This window comes from Humulus lupulus, chromosome 8, assembly GCF_963169125.1.
Source record: "Humulus lupulus chromosome 8, drHumLupu1.1, whole genome shotgun sequence".
In the NCBI taxonomy this organism is placed as follows: domain Eukaryota; kingdom Viridiplantae; phylum Streptophyta; class Magnoliopsida; order Rosales; family Cannabaceae; genus Humulus; species Humulus lupulus.
In genome coordinates, this window is record NC_084800.1 from 18084273 (window position 1) to 18101620 (window position 17348).

The 17348-nt window shown below is 33.2% G+C and overlaps 1 protein-coding gene and 1 pseudogene across 1 annotated transcript; both read left to right on the forward strand.

Moving 5' to 3' along the window:
• Positions 1–579: 579 nt before the first annotated feature.
• Positions 580–2112, forward strand: LOC133793523 (S-type anion channel SLAH1-like). The gene is made up of 2 exons (XM_062230853.1): positions 580–1528; positions 1637–2112. Exons 1-2 carry the CDS (start codon positions 650–652, stop codon positions 1883–1885), a joined length of 1128 nt encoding a protein of 375 aa, XP_062086837.1. The 5' UTR covers positions 580–649; the 3' UTR covers positions 1886–2112.
• A 6469-nt stretch (positions 2113–8581) lies between these two features.
• LOC133795098 (S-type anion channel SLAH1-like) lies at positions 8582–17201 on the forward strand (annotated as a pseudogene).
• The last annotated feature ends 147 nt before the right edge of the window (positions 17202–17348 follow it).

A 17348-nucleotide genomic window follows, 5' to 3' on the forward strand; every position in this document is an offset into this window, starting at 1 on the left:
CACTTATTCAGTTATGTGATAGTAAGTAATAATTTACATTGATTATCAATTTAGTGGATAATCTCCTGTTTATTATACCGAATCAGATTAAATCGTATAATTATCAAATACTATATATATATAGTAATACAAATACACCTTTACTTAGTTTTATTTTTAGATACTATTTATTAAATTTTTATTATTAACATATAAATTTTAAATAAATAAATAGTATTATATATAAAAAATAATGTAAACATATTAAATGAAACCATAAATTTTTTAATATATAAAACTGAAGATTATGAATTATATATTATTTTTATAATAATATTTTATAATATTTAAATTTAAATTAATATAATTATTAAATATCTAATTTTTTATTAAATATTATTATAATAATATTTTATAATATTTGAATTTGATTTTATAATAATGATATTTTATTATATTTGTTAAAATATATTCGGTTAAAGTTAAGAAAGTTAAAACCAAAGTTTCCTTTGTGTACACATGTTTTATATATAAACCACATCAAGCATGCAATGTACTGATACACAGATATATATATATATATATCCATATATATATATATTTCACGGACGAGTTAGAATCAATCGTCGAAAGAAAGCATCATTGTTAAATATTAGAAGTGATCTCAAGTATGGGAGACAGCACAGAAAACAAAGCTCAAAAACTTGAAGTAACCATGGACATCGTTAAACACAAAAGCTGTCAACTCTCTCAAGTAGATGAGAGCAACGATAGTAGTGTACAACAAAATTCATCCATCTTAACTACCATCCATGCAGGCTATTTCAGGATAACCCTTTCTCTGGGGGCCCAAACTCTGTTATGGAAGATTCTTAGACTCACCACAGAGGACTCTAACCAAGCTATCCATCACTTATTTCGAATGTTTCCATCTTTTGCCTTTCTCTTGCTTTGGGCACTCTCTGTTTTCACATTAGTTTCACTCTCTTTTCTCTACGTTCTTAGATGCTTCTTCCATTTCAACACGGTGAAGGCAGAGTTCTCGCACCACATAGGAGTCAACTACTTGTACGCTCCATGGATTTCATGGCTTCTTCTGCTTCAATCCGCGCCTGTCCTCGTTCCTACAACCCTTTTCTACCAAGTCCTCTGGTGGCTATTCACGATCCCTATATTGGTTCTCGACCTTAAAATCTATGGACAGTGGTTCACTGCCGAGAAACGGTTCCTGTCGATGGTGGCGAACCCAACCAGCCAGATTTCTGTGATGGCGAACTTGGCTGGAGCCTTGGCTGCAGCCCAGATGGGGTGGAAGGAGAGTGCGCTTTTCATGTTTTCGCTCGGAATGGTACATTATTTTGTGCTTTTTGTAACTCTTTATCAGAGGTTAGCCGGGAGGAGTAGGTTTCCTGCTATGATGCACCCTTCATTTTTCTTGTTCTCAGCTGCACCAAGCTTGGCCAGCTTGGCTTGGTCCTCTATCAGTGGAGCTTTTGATACTCTTTCCAAGATGCTCTTCTTTCTCTCATTATTTCTCTTCACGTCTCTGGTAATCTCTCCACACTTAAAATCACGTTCATTTGATTTATTTTTAAAACGAGTTATGTATATGATTTATATCTGTTTTGCAAAGTGTTTTTACTCTGCTTTGGAACAGGCTTGTAGACCAGCCATGTTCAAGAAATCAATGAGGAGGTTCAATGTCGTTTGGTGGGCTTACTCGTTCCCGCTAACCTTCATTGCTCTTGCCTCTTCAGAGTACGCAGAGACAGAGAAAGGTCACATAGCTTCTGCGCTAATGCTTGCGTTGTCAATGCTTTCAATGTTCGTCTTTCTTGGGCTGATGATGCTCACAGCGATGAGAACCCACAGTCTTTTGTGCAGAGGCACTGCTGAGTTTTACTAATGATTTAAAGAAGAAAATATTAGTAAGAACTTGGGTTAATAAGAGACCGTAGAGTGAGTTCGTCTAGATCATCATCGGGTGATGATGTGATGTGATTGGGGAATAATGCTTGCCGTGTAGAACATTATTGTAGACGACTAGGGTATGGCAATAATTTCAAACTTCATATAGATGTTAGAAAGCGGGAAAGGGGAAAAAAAGGTTGTAATAGCAAACCAGTCGTGAAATTGAAATATTGCTTGGTATTGGTAGTAGCAGGAATGATCATTTTGTATTTAGTCTGACGTCACATGAAAAAACAGTGTGTCCACAACCACAAACATACCAATATAACAGTGGAAGCTTTCTCTATTCTACAATGGATCCAATATTATTCTACTACAGTTCTAACTTATGTCAAATTAAACACAAAAAAAGTAAAAGCCCTATTTTCTCTGTGTTCCTTTAATTTCTCCACACTTACAATGGCGCATAGATGAAAACTGAATTCTAATCAATCAATCCCTCATTGAACTCAAAACCAATACTTTAAAATGTAACAATTTCAAAAGGGGCGATTCTGAAAGAAAGGTAACTAATTTCTAAGAAAAAATAAACTGAAGAATTCTCTCAATAGATAAATAAGAAAACTGTACAGACCAGCTATATATAGCTGAAGAAGAAGAACACAAAACTAACATAACAAACTGTCTAACAACTTGTAACAAATTCTAGAGAAGTTAAGCTAACTAAATATGACAGCTAAAGTGGAATGGTTACACTAAATACCTTAACAGCCCCCGAAACTCAGAGTGGAAAGAGGCTCTCAACTCTGTGGTTGTGTCTCAGCTGAGGAAATCTTGAGTTTGATATAACCTTGGTGAAACAGTCGACCAACTGGTCATAGGCAGGAACATGTTGAACTTTGATGGTACGATTTTGGACCTTTTCTCGAACAAAATACAGATCAAGTTTAATGTGCTTCGTACGAGCATGAAGAACAAGATTGGCAAATAACATCACAGTGCTGAGATTGCCACACCAAACAACTGGAACAGAGGAAGGAGTGTGATGAAGTTTAGCATGGAGAGATGTGAGCCAAGTAAGTTCAACAGTGACAGTTGCTAAGCTTCAGTACTCAGCTTTAGTGGAGGACCTATAAACAATCTGTTGCTTCTTAGCTTGCCAAGCAACTAGGTTCGGACCAAAAAATATACAGAACCCACTTGTAGAACACGATCATCAAGATTAGCAGCCCAATCAGTGTCGCAGAATGCTACAAGATCAAGAGAAGAGGACCGCCGAAGATGAAGACCATAGTCAATAGAGCCTGACAAGTAACGAAGGATGCATTTGACAGCACACCAATGTAATTGAAAAGGAGCATGCATGAATTGGCAGACCTTGTTAACACTAAACGAAATGTCAGGGCGAGTTATGGTTAGGTACTACAAACTGCCCACAATTAACCTATAAAATTGGGGATCTTCAACGGGGTCGCTGCCATAAGCAGAAAGGCAAAGACCTTCAGTCAATGGTGTCAAGTTAGGCTTGGCAAACTGCATCTTTGCATGAGTAAGAAGATCAATAAGGTACATTGTTTGAGAAAGGAGAATACCTAGATGTTTGCTTCACTTCAATGCCAAGGAAGTAGCTTAAGGCTCCAAGATCCTTCAAGGAAAATAATTGATTGAGCTTGACAATTAAGGTCGAAATTTGAGTGGTAGAGCTGTCAGTAATCAAGATATCATCAACGTAGATTAACACCATTATAGTGTGGCCACCATGTACACGACAAAAGAGAGATTGATATGCCCTTGAAGAAGAGAATCCAAGAGACAAAAGGGCTGCTACAAGTTTGTCAAACCAGGCCTGAGGAGCCTGCTTTAGGCCATACAAAGCTATGTGAAGGAGACACACATGATTAGGTTGAGTTTGGTCAACAAAACCATGAGGTTACACCATGTAAACCTCTTCTCATAAGTCTCTATTAAGAAAGGCGTTGTTAACACTAAACGCGCCTTATATCTCTGAATCGTTCCATCCGGGTTTTCTTTGATCTTGAACACCCATTTGCAACCATAAGAGAGCGTCCTTCAGGTAAAGACAGTGATGTAAGTTCATCATGCATTGTTATTGTCCAATGATCTAGCTTGAGAGCTTCAGCGGCTGTGGAAGGAACTAAGCTTCCTTATAAACTTTGGGCTTGTGGATACCACTTTTAGAGCGAGTTTGCATTGGATGGGCATATGGTGGAGTCGAAGAAACAACCACAGAAGAAGGTTGAGCAACATTTTGAGCTCCAATATTGGTACCTATACCTACAGAAACCACAATAGCCTCAAAAAAATTCTGCTTAAATGCAATAATGGATGACCAAGGAGCCGAAGTGAATATAGAAGCAGATTGGTCAGAATGAGGTGCATATGATGAAGAAGAAGGGCGTGAAAGAGAATGAGTAGGAGATGGAAAAGAGGCAAAACGAGAAAGAGGTGACGTATGTGACGAAGAAGAGGAAGGTGACTGAGCAAGAAAGGTTGGGGGAGGAGATGACCGAGGGACATGAATAGAAAAGGAAGCACTTGGAAAAAAACATGTATTATTTGATGTAGATGAGGGTGAATGTGTTGCAACCATAAAAGGGAAAGAGTGTTCATTAAACACTACATCTCTAGAGAGATAAATTTTACCCTCTGGACTTAGGCACTTGTAGCCTTTATGAATAAGACTATAGCCTAGAAATGTACACTTTGTGGATCAAAACTCAAGTTTGTGGAAATTATAAGGGCGAAGATTGGGATAGCAGGCACATCCGAAAATTTTGAAAGAGGAATAATCTGGAACTTTAGAAAACAACACTTAAAAGGGTAAGATATAGTTAAGCTTGGGTGTTGTCATTTTGTTAATGAGGTAGGTTGTTGTACGAAAGACCTCACCCTAGTATTTTATTGGCATAGAGGCAGCGGCTAAGAGAGTAAGGTCAGTCTCCACAATATGGCGATGTTTTCTTTCAACAATGCTGCTTGCTCATGAGTATAAGGACATGAAAACTGATGAAAGATAACAATTTGTTGAAGAAATTGGTTGAACACCTTAAATTCACCACCTCCATCATATTAGAAAACTTGTATGGGTAAACCAAATTGAAGTTCAACTTGAGTTTTGAAGATTTTGAAAGTGGGAATGACATTAGACTTGGTGCGCAAAAGATAAAGCCAAGAGTATCGGCTATAAGCATCCACAAAGTTAATATAGTATGTATAGCCACAGGAAGAAGTTTGAGGAACAGGGCCCCATAAATCTGCATACACAAATTCCAATGGTTTATTATATATGGCCTTGGAGGCGGGGAAAGGAATTTGTGAGCTTTACCTAAACAACAAACAGAACAGAAATCAAATGAAGTTTTATTATGTGAAACTTTAGTACAAGAATTCATGAAGGCTTTTACAATTTGGGCAGATGGGTGGCCTAATCTGCTATGCCATTTTTGAAACAAAGAAGGTACAGTAGTAGTGGTAATAAAAGCTGAAGGAAAAGAAGGCTCTGAAGTAGATGAGACAGCTGGGGATTGAGGTGATGTTGTTGAGGTGGAAACTTGGATAGTAGATTGTGAGGAGCGAAAAAGACCAAGCTGATTGGAGTAAAAAACATACAGGCCCTATTTAAATTTTCCAATGAGAAAAATCTTCTTGGTTTCCCGATTCTTCACAAAACAGTCATCAGCAGTGAATTCAAGAAGAACATTATTATCACGAGCAAATTGAGAAACACGCAAAAGATTTTTGGTAATGGAAGACACATGTAAAAGATTATCAAGAGCAAAAGGTTTATTGGCAAAAGGAAAATGAAAAAACGAATGACCAATATGCTTAATATTCAAACCTGATCCATCACCAACCACAATTTGGTTTGAACCAACAAATTCTGAGTTACTAATGAGATTTTGCTGGTCAGGGGGTGAGATGGTTGGTTGCACTGGCATTGGGATACCAATTTGGATCAGCAACCAAGTCAGGAGTGGAAATATTGGCTTGCATCTGAGCTGGTGGTGGTGGTCCATAGAAGGATTCAGCAAATCAATAGAAGCACTGCATGATGGTGTGACCAGACTTTTGGCATAGTTGACACATGGGCCGAGATTGCCAATTTGGAGCAGTACATCATCCACGCCTGAGAGGGCTCTGCTTAAAGGATTAGGGCTTCAAAAACCACTCTGATTGTCAAGTTCAAGAGTTGTAGAATCGCCAATATAGTTGGGAGAATTGGAGTGATTGTATCCGCCTCTGAAATTGGGGAAACCACCATGTGGATTGCCAAAAGTGTAGCTCGAACCAGCAAAATTAGCTTCAGGCGTAGTAATGTCCAATTCTTTTGCAAATTTTTCAAGCCTCGCCTCTTGAGCCATCAAAAGAGCTTCAATCTCAGCAATGGCATACACTACAAGAAAAAGACTCTACAACAACGATATCAACGAAAAATTCTTTTTTTTTCTTTTCAATTTATTGAATTAAATAAGCTACAGAGACGACTTGTCGTCGCTGTAGGGTCGTCAACAGCATACAAACAGGCCCTCCAAATTCTTGGTACCGTATAACGACATCATGTCGTCGCTGTAGGGTACTTGTTGAAAAAAATAGGGAAATATGTTTGTATATAGGATTACCAAGAGTACCCTACAACGTCATCATGTCGTCGCTATAGGATAGGGAGGGAACTTAATCGCCAAGAGTTGGTTGCCTATTTTCACTCCCTATAGCGACGACATGTCGTCGCCGTAGAGTCCTCGTAGAAAAAAGGACGGAAATATGTTTGTCTAGAGTGACGACATGTCGTCGCTGTAGGATAGGGAGGGAACTTAACTGCCAAGAGTTGGTTGTCTATTTTCACTCCTTATCGCGACGACATATCGTCACTATAGAGTCTAATTTAATCCACGGGTCACTTACTTTTTAGTCTATGGCGAAAACATGTCATCGCTATAGGGTAAAAAAAAGGTGGGAAAATGGACCGCCAAAAAATTCCAGTCAAATTTCTCTGCTTATAGCGACGACATGTTGTAACTGTAGAGTCTCACTATTTGAGTGAAACGGTGCGTTTGATATCAGCGACGACTGTTTATTACTTATAGCGACGATATGTCGTCGCTATAGGTCACAATGATATAACCCCCCAGGAAGAGCCTTTCTTCCTCATTTCTGCTCAATTTTCTTCAAAGTCAGAGAGAATTCTCTCCATTTTCTCATCTGCCCAGCGCCGCCCAAGGAGTTCCGACACTATTTTTGGCCCTCCATTGTTAAGGTTAGTTCCTTTATACCCAATAATGTGGTTATTTCTTTTAAATTTAGTTTTTTAATGATTATTTGTGTGTATTTTGTATGTTATTGTAATGGGTTTGTTAAACTTTTTATTGATTTATTTTTTGTTTTCAGATTGCATTGGAGCATCTCGAGTCTTTGCCCAATTCATTGATAGCATCCCGAGCCTTTGGGTATTATTTGTAATTTTTATTTTTATTTTGTTTTGTAATTGATTAGTATATTAATTGATAAATGTTTGTTAAATTTTTTTGTTGTTTTTTTTGTTTTTTCACATTGCATTGGAGTTTTTGGATACAATCGCTAGCTTTTGGGTATTGTTTCCAATTTTTAATATTTTTTTGTTTTGTTTTATGATTATTAGTGTATTGGTAAATAATGATAGTTAATTTGTATACATAAATAGTTTTTAAATTAAATTTTTATGCTTGTTAATTTTATAGTTAATTTGATATTAAGTTATGAAAAATTGTTATGTTAGATTAATTTTTTGTTTTCAATTGTATATATGTTAGGTTAAATAAAATTTGTGTTTTGAATTATACATGTTAGGTTAGATAAATAATATGTTGATTCAGGAATATGTTTATAATATATATTTGTTGTTTATTTGTGAATTCAAATGATTGTATTAAATTTTATGTATGTTCTAGGACTGGTTTATATGTTTTTATACATATTTTAAATTTTGGGATAGGCTAGATTATAGCTGTTATGCTGCCGAAATTTTTGTAGATTTAGAAAAACTAAACATTACAAAATAGTTTTAAAGTTAGTGTGATTAAAATTTTTAATTAATAAATTTTAAAGAAATTAATAAAAATTAATTAAAAAAAATTATAAAGTATAAATTAAAATATTAATTTCAAAATTATAAAACTTTATTAATATTTTTTATAAAAATAAGTAGAAATTAAAATAATAATCTTTAATGGCAATTCAATAAATTTATAATTAAATATTTGTTTATTTAATTAATTTATAATATATTCATAAAATTTGATAATATATATAGATAAAATATGTAATTAAGTTAACTTTATTCTTAAGATTAAGTTAAAATTAAAATAATCATTATAAAATAATCTCAATCTCAATCCCAATCTGAATCTGAATCTTCAGCAGGACATGTCATTTTCAATGAGACACAAGTCATCTCAAAGATACTTGGTCAATGTTGTGGCCACAATCGAGGATTAGACGCAAGTTGAAGGGCACTAGTACCTTTCCCTCAGGCGCCACCAGATCTTCTTCATAATCAGAGGTATCACAATTTCCGTCCACCACAGTCGGCCCTCCAAACGAGATACCACCTGAGGCTATCAAATCCATGGTAGTAGCATGTATATATAAGGTTGGGCATTTTTGGGCCCAAAAACCAAAACTATCCCCTACTTACATGGCACCGGAGGTGGCGCGAGGAGAACAACAAGGCCTTGCCTTCGATGTTTGGGTGAATGGTAATGCAAACGAGATGGCTACGGGTCGAGCCCTGTGTGAAGATGTGCTCGACCCAACTTCGGCGTTTTACCGGGTTGGGTTTACGGATGATGTACCTGAGATATCGAGTTTCGTGTCAATGAAAGCAAAGGATTTTTCAGGGAAGTGTTTGAATACAAATCTGAATGCTTTTTTTTTTGCCTGGAAAAACAATTGCATAAAACTAAAAAAATGTTACCACAAAGGGGAACCCGAATGTGTTATGAAGGAATTTGATTGTTTTGGTTTGGATAGTCCGAGATGCTTGAAAAATAGTGCTACCAATGTTTATTTGTTTGATTAATGCATTGTGAGATGAAGCTAGATTTTTTTTTAAGAATTGCCCACTTTTTTTCATCTTGAAGTGCATAATTCAAATTTAGCAAAGCATTCCTATTAGGTACCATTGCTATTTTCTATATTATTTATTTAATCAAAATATATTAAATTATACTAATAATATAGTATATCATCATACCCAAAGTTGGGTTTTGGACATCAGTGGTATCATTTGATAATTCGCAATTTAGCTTGTTGCAAGTAGTTTAAAATAGATTTATATGAATTCATAGAACATTACCTAAAAAAAGATCAAAGAACAAAAAGTAGGTTATTTATATTATAACTTAATAAATAGAATTGGATAAGTATTTTATGCACTTTAAATTTGAAAGTGGACTAAAAAAGGTTTGAGGAAGAAGGTTTTATATATTTTTTTAAAAAAAAAACAGTTGACCCAAATAAATATGAGACATGCCGAAAGCATTTGTCCTCATTTCTTTAATGGTTTATTTTATTATTTTGGATGGGCACTCAACCGGATCAACAGTAATGTTTTTACTTTGGGTGCTGACCTCATACGACCTAACATATACACACGTGGATAACATATATGATCAGTGCATGAAGACAAAATTTGTTGATTTAAGTGGAAAATACTGTAATCCGATGCTTCCCAGTACCTAAAAATAATTAAAAATATCATTATTAATCTTATCCTTCCTAGTACTAATGGTAGTGACTTTTGCTCTCCTTTCTCATTTTAGTAGCACAACTTGTTATAATCCATAACTAGTACTGAATTACATCATTGCTCACCAAATCAAATCAAGACACAAAATCTAATTAATTCTCAACTCTTCTATTTTACATATTATTTACTGTGGATAATTAGGTGATATGGACATATGGTACTGGTCTTTTTGCATGCGTTCGATGATCATGTTGCTGAGGTGACAGTTCCTCTCCCAATCAAGAACCTACCAAAGAAGGGTTTATTGTGGTTTTTTTTTTATAATTTTTTTATATGATAATATATATTATAGTTATATGAGATTTTTTTATGAATTTTTAAGTAATTTTAAATAATTTACTTATTACACTAATATCTATTTTATACAACCTAATATATCCATATACCAAAAACAAAAAATTGACTCGAGTTGACCTACCACAGACTTTTTAAAGATTATATTACTTACGACAAATAGTACCAAAAGAATTATATATTCGCAGAGTTGACATGCATTGTACTACAAGCATATGAAGAATTCCAATAAATTCAGCTTGTTCTGGAAAAGAAAAATTTATGGTTCATCGAAAATAAGACAACATGTGAAAAAGTTTAAGGTGCATCTGGAAAGTTAATTTTTAATTGTAATCTAATTCAGAGTAATTATTCAATTTAACGTATTTGTCTGACCATGCAATTATATAGTAGTTATGTAATTAGAGGTAATTAAGGAGTGCCAATTATACTATTTAATTATTATAGTCTCATAAAAATTGAATGTAATTATACTATGTAATTATTAATTATTATCAATTTTAAATAATATTTATTACGTAATATTATTTTTTTGTGTAATTACTAACTATTTTATCAAACATAACAATAGGTGGAATTACTATTTATTATACACTTTATATTTTAAAATATGATACAATATTACTCAGATATGTAATAACTCTCCTAGTAATTACAGTGTTTCGAAACACAGGCATAATTTTTTTCTTCCCGTACGTAGCCACGGCAAGAATATATGTGTTTATTTTCTCATTTTAATCTAGACCCCTGCCAAACGATTGATTATATTATCATCGAAGAAAGAGAGCCCCCAGCTGGGAGAATAATATTATTCACATTTACACAAGTAATACTAATTAAGCTTCATATGCAGTTCGTATTTATCCGGACTTCCTAACCTTGCAAATAATTACCCATTATTGATCTTATTCCTATAAATAACAGTAGCACTACCGAGCTATATATAGCTATATAGGTCGCTTTAGTAAAATATGTTGTTTCAGACTATATATTCTAGCATATGTATAGTTTTCTGTCTCTAATGCGGATAAATTCTCTTTTATAATACAATATAATAGTACAGTAAGCTAAAAATGAATTAGAAGTCATTTTTACAGATTATTAGGGAATATTTATAGGCAAAATCTAATGAGTTAAGAAGAGAGAAAATTATTCTAATTGTTCCACATCAAAGCTCTTTTGTGCATGGAAGCATAGAATCCTTCTCCTGTTTCTGCTATCTTCTATATATATATATATATATTTTTATAAAAACGGTTCGTTTTGCACCTTTTATTATTTATTTATTTACATTAATATTTAAGGCGAAATTCTTAAGTCTTTCACATGACTTATTCCATCTGCGGGGTCTCATTCATTTTGCCAAGTGTCAAATTATATATCAACATTTTTGGTATTTTTTATTTTTTTTAGTTTTTGACTTGATACAACTAGTTATCTCAATCTAATGGAAAACTAGAACTAATGTGGTTGTGAAAGGTAAGGATATTAATGTAATTTAATGTAAAACAAATGTGCAGTTGAGAACATTATTGTAAAATTCGTATGAAGTTGAGACTTATTTAGGATAGTGACTATGTAACATTTTGGTTGTTGCTAAATAATTGTTAATGAATTGTTGAGTAACATTGTTAGAGTTGAATGTAACAAAAACTTAACTATTTTTTTATTGTTTTGTGTACAAGAAATAAATTGCCTTAAAAAAAGTTTGAAATTTATTTTATCTCTTTAATATTGGAATGACTGGATTATCTTTTCCACTATCATTCCAAAAAATCAAAACCTGTCTTACGTAAAGTTGCCAAAATACGCTTAACATTTAGATTTGAAATCACTAACTGGTATTGGCCATAAGTAATTTAGGGCTATATAAATTTTAAATCAAAATTTTGTTTGAATACATATTTGCATAAATAATGGGTGAGAAATTAAAGTTATTTCACTTCTACTGGTTTACAATTAGAAAACTATATAAAAAAAATGTTCTTATATGAGATAAAAACCTAGATTTGATGTCAGATAATATGTTTCTTAAAACCTGATTATTGCTTTCAGTTATTGACATAAAATAATAAAAAGAGAATACATGATTTATGAAACAAAATTTGAAAACTATATATTTTAATGTAATATTTTCTTTAGTAAATGATATATGATATCAAATTTAAATTTACCAACAAATTTAGTTGAATAAAATTTAAAATTAATACATTAAAATTTCATAATAATAGTTCATAAAGATAAATTATTATTATTATTATTTTTTAGTTAAAGTTACATTTATTCTAATTAAATTAGAGGTTTGTTTTATAATGATGCTTTGTTCTTGAACATTTGTACATTATAATTCATTATTAAATATATGGCTAAATTTATGATAGAATTCTCAACACCAATCAAACGATTTTCAAACGCTATAAAAAAAAAATGGCTCCACTTCTTTTACTGGGACAGAGACTGATGTACAATATATATTCTCATTATTCAAGACCAAAAAATATATAACTAGTTAAGTTGATAATTTTTTTCACAATCATTTTGAATAGTTGAACGCATAGCAATGGTGTTCTTGGTGGAAAGTACAGGAACTAATCTCTATATTGGGTTGTGTCAACTCCTCCTTATCAACTTATATCAACACCAACACCAACTTCTTCCTACACCAATGTAAGAGCAATCTAACCAAAAACAGATAACATGAAAGAATGATCAAGTAATAAAAGTACTCTCCCTTCCTTTTTCTAGATTCTCTAAGCTAACACCACTCTCTATATACAAACTCAAACACTTTTAAATACACAACTAAGACAAATCATTGAGGAATTAAATCAAACACTTTATATGTACACAAATTATACCAACCCTCCACAATTTATATGACAGGCCAGAAAATGGCACAAAACAAATATACACACACATAAGTAATTGAAACTTATATATACGATGAGATATTTCAAAAAGAAACAGTACACAACATGACATATCCATGAAGAAATACCAACAAACTCGCATAATTATATTGCTTTAGTGGAAATATATTGTAAAATCATATTTGGGCTAATCTTTTTAATAAATATATTTTATTATTTAATGAGTATTTTTCAAAATTGTATATTTAGTAATTAAGTATGATTGTGTCTTATTTTGGTAAGAATCAATTCTTTATTAAGTGCATTTTATATATAGTCAAGTTTCCTTAATTATTAATGACAATTTTGTAGTATGTGTATTAAAGAATTATTCTCTGTATATTTTTCTTTGATTTTATTTGTCTAAAGGAAATTGAATGATGCTTGTACCCAAAGGAAGGAAATTTCAAAATGAACCCGGTTGGGTTTTAGGACCAGATTTGTCAATTTCCTGATGTTACATAATTGTTGTCTCACATCTGGAAATTACTGCACTAAATGAAATAAGAAGTTATTTTGAGTAACTTCCCGATTTGGTATGATTTGGGCCATTAATGAGATTGGATGACTTAGAGGTTTCTAAACTTTATAAATACTAGACCTAAGCAGCAGCCATATATTCTCACATCTTCACCATTCTAATGTTTTATGTTTTTGAAGAGTTATTTGTAAAGAAGCTTGTGAACGTGACATACAAGTCTTCGGGAGAAGATCTTCACAAGACTTACTTCGAGAGGAAGTAAGCACTCATCAAGTTCAAAAGGGATTTCGTGTTCTTGGTGTTTATCAAAATCAGATTATTAAAGTGGGTACTTCAAGGTTGCGACAATGATTTAGAGGGAGTCTAAACTTATATAAGTCAATTGCTTATTATATTCTTGAAACTTTACTAATTGATTTTATCTTTGGGTGTGGCCCCGTAGACTAGAATTTCCGAACCACGTAAAAATTTATGTCACGTTACTTTTAGTTTATTTACTTTCTGTTCATATATTCTTATTCATCAGCAATCTGTCTTGATTCATCAGAATATCTATCTGATCAAATAATTGTTTAACTATTCCATATTAATTAAATTCAGTTGATAATCTTAAAAAATAGAATTGCACATATGGTTTTATGTTTATAAGGTATACAAAGTAGATGAAAGGCTGCGAGCTGTTTTCAAAGAGAAGCGTTAGAGCCTTTTTCATAAGCTAAAACAAAACTATCTAAACCAATTACAGTTTTGTACACCATTTTAACAACCAAGGATTACCACTTCAACTCAAAATCACAAAATAAATCAATAATGAAAACAAAATAAAAATCACAACAAAGCCCTCCATGTGCCTACTGGCTTAAACAAGTTATATCAAATCCCCATATTAAATCTTACAACAAATTAAAAAAAAAAACAGAAAACCATTTAAAAAGAATCTCTAAAAACAAAAATATACTCAATAATCAAAGGTAACACTATCAATTTTCCCTTTTTCTTTAATTAATAAATTTTAAAATGAAAATAAAAAAGAAAAAATTCGTACCACTTTGATCTGAAATGTCATATGATGAGATCCATGCACACTAATAATGATGAAGGAGTTGAAGGTGACTGGTGAAGTAGCACTGGTAGCGTGGTTGGCAGTGGAGCTTGTTATAAATTATCTAACAATATATGATACATTGATGTGATAATACATAAATAATATTAATAAATTAGAAGAATATGTTTTTAAAGTAAGAAAATGTATTGCATTATTAGATGAATAACTAGCGCCATATTCATTCAGCTTCTATACAATGCAGATGGAATGAGTATTGTTATGGGAGATCATGGTGCTTAATACCATTTTGATGTGTTTTGTGCACTTTAATTTCGGATGCCAATTATTTTATTTTAAACTATAATATATGACTTAATATTAAATAACATGTACCACATCAAATTGTATTAAGAATCATTAGTACCCTTTAGCAAGATTGATGGAATACATGGGCATTATATACATGGATTTTTTATTGCTCTTGAGAGGAGCGGCCTCTCACAGCCGGAAAGATCGTTTATGAATCAGAAGGTAGAGGACAATAGAACCTTGAGTGGGTCCCTCAACAACTAGTGTGGCCATTAAAATCTATATTCCCAGACCAAAGGGTGTAATGGTGTGTATTTCCATAGAGTGGACTCCACAAATGAATAATTATACTACAACATCTCAGAATTAGGAAAAGCATAAAGTTTGACTACTTTTTTCCTTGTCACTCCATTAGCTTTCACTTATTAAGTGATGATCATGGTATTATTTTATATATATATATATATATATCAACTTATGGCATTATCCTTTCATGCTTTTTTATTATTTAAGTTGCTTAAATATTACTAAATAATTACAAGTCCTAGCTAGCTTCACTTTGGTGATGGGTTTGTTTTGAATTATATACTCTCAAAAACTTCCTTCGTTAGAAAGTTCCGTACTCAAATATTGCATTTGATCACGTCAATCTAAAATCTGTATATATAATAGAAGAAACACATGGTACATTATTTTTTTCCTAATACAGTTGTGAAGCAAAGATTGGTTATTTCTAGCGGAATCTGAAAAAAGAAAAAGAAAAAATTGATGTGTTTAATCCTCAATTGGATACTGATTGAGCAGCAAACCGTATAACTTTTAAATAGTTAGGCACGAACATGTTAAATAACTGGATCGACAAACAGTATTATTGGATAAAAAGTAGGTGTTATTTAACTATTTAAAGTGTTTCTAACCCAATCAGCTCTAACGAAAGAAATTAGATGATGGAAGAAAATCAAACTCTGGCATTTACTCTATTATGTGATAGTAAGTGATAATATAATTTTTTTTTTTTTATCAATAGTTGATAATCTCCTGTCTATAATATTGTAGACGTTTTATACCGACTCAGATTAAATAATATACATAAAAATATTTACTGTATACTTTTTTCGGTAGATAAACCACACAAAGAATGCAATCAGCTGAAACACAGATCATCTTTCACGAATAAGCTATAATCAATCGAAAGAAAAAATCTTTGTCAAATTTTAGAAATGATAAGTATGGGAGACAGCACAGAAAACAAAGCTCAAAAACATGAGGTAATCATCGACACCATCACATCGAGCCAACTAGTACAAAACTGCCTACTCTCTCAAAAAGATGAGAGCAAAGATAGCAGTACTGTACAACAATATTCATCCATCTTAACTATCATCCATGCAGGCTATTTCAGGATAACCCTTTCTCTGGTGCCCACGCTCTGTTATGGAAGATTCACCACAGAGGACTCTAATAAAGCTATCCATCACCTATTTCGAAAGTTTACATCTTTTGCCTTTCTCTTGCCTTGGACACTCCCTTTTCACATTAGTTTTTCTTTCTTTTCTCTACGTTCTTAGATGTGTTACAAAGAGAATCAAGTAATGAATAAAGTGACTTTGCTTTATTAAAAATGAACTTGATGATAACAATGAGCAGACCTGGTTTATATAGACCAAGGCTGAAGACAATAATATCAGGAAAGGAATAATATCTAAAGTAACTAACAAACAGAGCCTTCTATAGAAAACGAATACAACTAAAACAAAGGAACCTAAAATACAGAACAAAATATAAAACTAGTCCTAATAAGATGCTTCCTCCATTTCAACATGGTAGTGAAGGAAGAATTCTTGCACCACATAGGAGTCAACTACTTGTACGCTCCATGGATTTCATGGCTTCTTCTGCTCCAATCTGCGCCTGTCATCGTTCCTAAAGCCCTTTTTCTAACAAGTCTTCTGGTGGCTATTCACGATCCCTATAATGGTTCTCGACCTCAAAATCTATGGACAGTGATTCACCATCGAGAAACGGTTCCTATCGATGGTGGCGAACCCAACCAGCCAGATTTCTGTGGTGGCGAACCCAACCAGCGCTGCAGCCCAGATGGGGTGGAAGGAGAGTGCGCTTTTCATGTTCTCGCTTGGCATGGCACATTATTTTGTGCTCTTTGTAACTCTTTATCAGGGTTAGCCGGGAGGAGTAGGTTTCCTCCTATAATGCGCCCTTCATTTTTCTTGTTCTCAGCTGCAACGAGCTTGGCCAGCTTCACTTGGACCTCCTATCAGGGGAGCTTCTAATACTCTTTCCAAGATGCTCTTCTTTCTCTGTTTCTTTTCATGTCTCTGGTAAGTGGTAATCTCTAATACATTGAAAATCTTTTTTTTTTTTTTTTTAAACAATCTGTTTTGCGAAGTGTTTTTACTCTGCTTTGGAACAGGCTTGTAGACCACCCATGTTCAAGAAATCAATGAGGAGGTTCAATGTCGTTTGGTGGGCTTTACTCGTTCCCGCTAACCTTCGATGCTCTTGCTTCTTCAGACTACGCACAGACAGAGAAAGGTCACATGGCTTCTCTGTTAATGCTTGCGTTGTCAATGCTTTCAATGTTCGTCTTTCTTGGGC